Raw genomic sequence first — 647 nt, 5'->3', positions numbered from 1 at the left:
TTTGTCTCTTTGCAATCCTCCCACACTGTCCCTTGGCCCCTCTGCCTCTATGTGTGACTCTCTCTTCAGATCGAATCCCGGAAGCGCCTTGCCAAGACGGTGCTGGTGTTCGTGGGCCTCTTTGCCTTCTGCTGGCTCCCTAACCACGTCATCTACCTGTACCGCTCCTACCACTACTCCAAGGTGGACACCTCCATGCTCCATTTCATCACCAGCATCTGTGCCCGCCTCCTGGCCTTCACCAACTCCTGTGTCAACCCTTTTGCCCTCTACCTGCTGAGCAAGAGTTTCAGGAAGCAGTTCAACACCCAACTCCTCTGTTGCCGGCCTGGCCTGATGACCCGGTCTCACAGCACTGGCAGAAGTACCACCTGCATGACCTCCTTCAAGAGTACCAACCCCTCTCCAGCCACCTTCAGTCTCATCAACAGGAACATCTGTCATGAGGGGTATGTCTAGATTGACCCTTGACCTTGCCCCTGTAGGGACCCCTAGTTTTGCTTTATGACTGGTACAGAACCCTCACGTCTGTTGCTGTCTGTGTACTCGCTAAAGATCCTTGAGAAGGCGCATGAGTGGGGAAAGTGGGTTGGAGAAAGGCTCAAAAGGATCACTAGTATGTTTGAAAGGCCCATTAAGGCTTACAT

General features: G+C 53.2%; 1 protein-coding gene across 1 annotated transcript in view; it reads left to right on the top strand.

Moving 5' to 3' along the window:
• GRPR (gastrin releasing peptide receptor) overlaps positions 1–629 on the top strand; it is a 25,896-nt gene extending 25,267 nt beyond the window's left edge. The window contains exon 3 of the mRNA XM_006911641.1: positions 70–629. Coding sequence (XP_006911703.1) covers positions 70–459 — 390 coding nt within the window. The 3' untranslated portion in view covers positions 460–629. The remainder of the gene's footprint in view (positions 1–69) is intronic.
• Positions 630–647: the final 18 nt, after the last annotated feature.

The sequence above is a fragment of the Pteropus alecto genome, unplaced genomic scaffold, assembly GCF_000325575.1.
Source record: "Pteropus alecto unplaced genomic scaffold, ASM32557v1 scaffold23, whole genome shotgun sequence".
In the NCBI taxonomy this organism is placed as follows: domain Eukaryota; kingdom Metazoa; phylum Chordata; class Mammalia; order Chiroptera; family Pteropodidae; genus Pteropus; species Pteropus alecto.
Note: the sequence above shows the minus strand (reverse complement) of the source record. Positions and strands in the feature narration are given on the sequence as shown.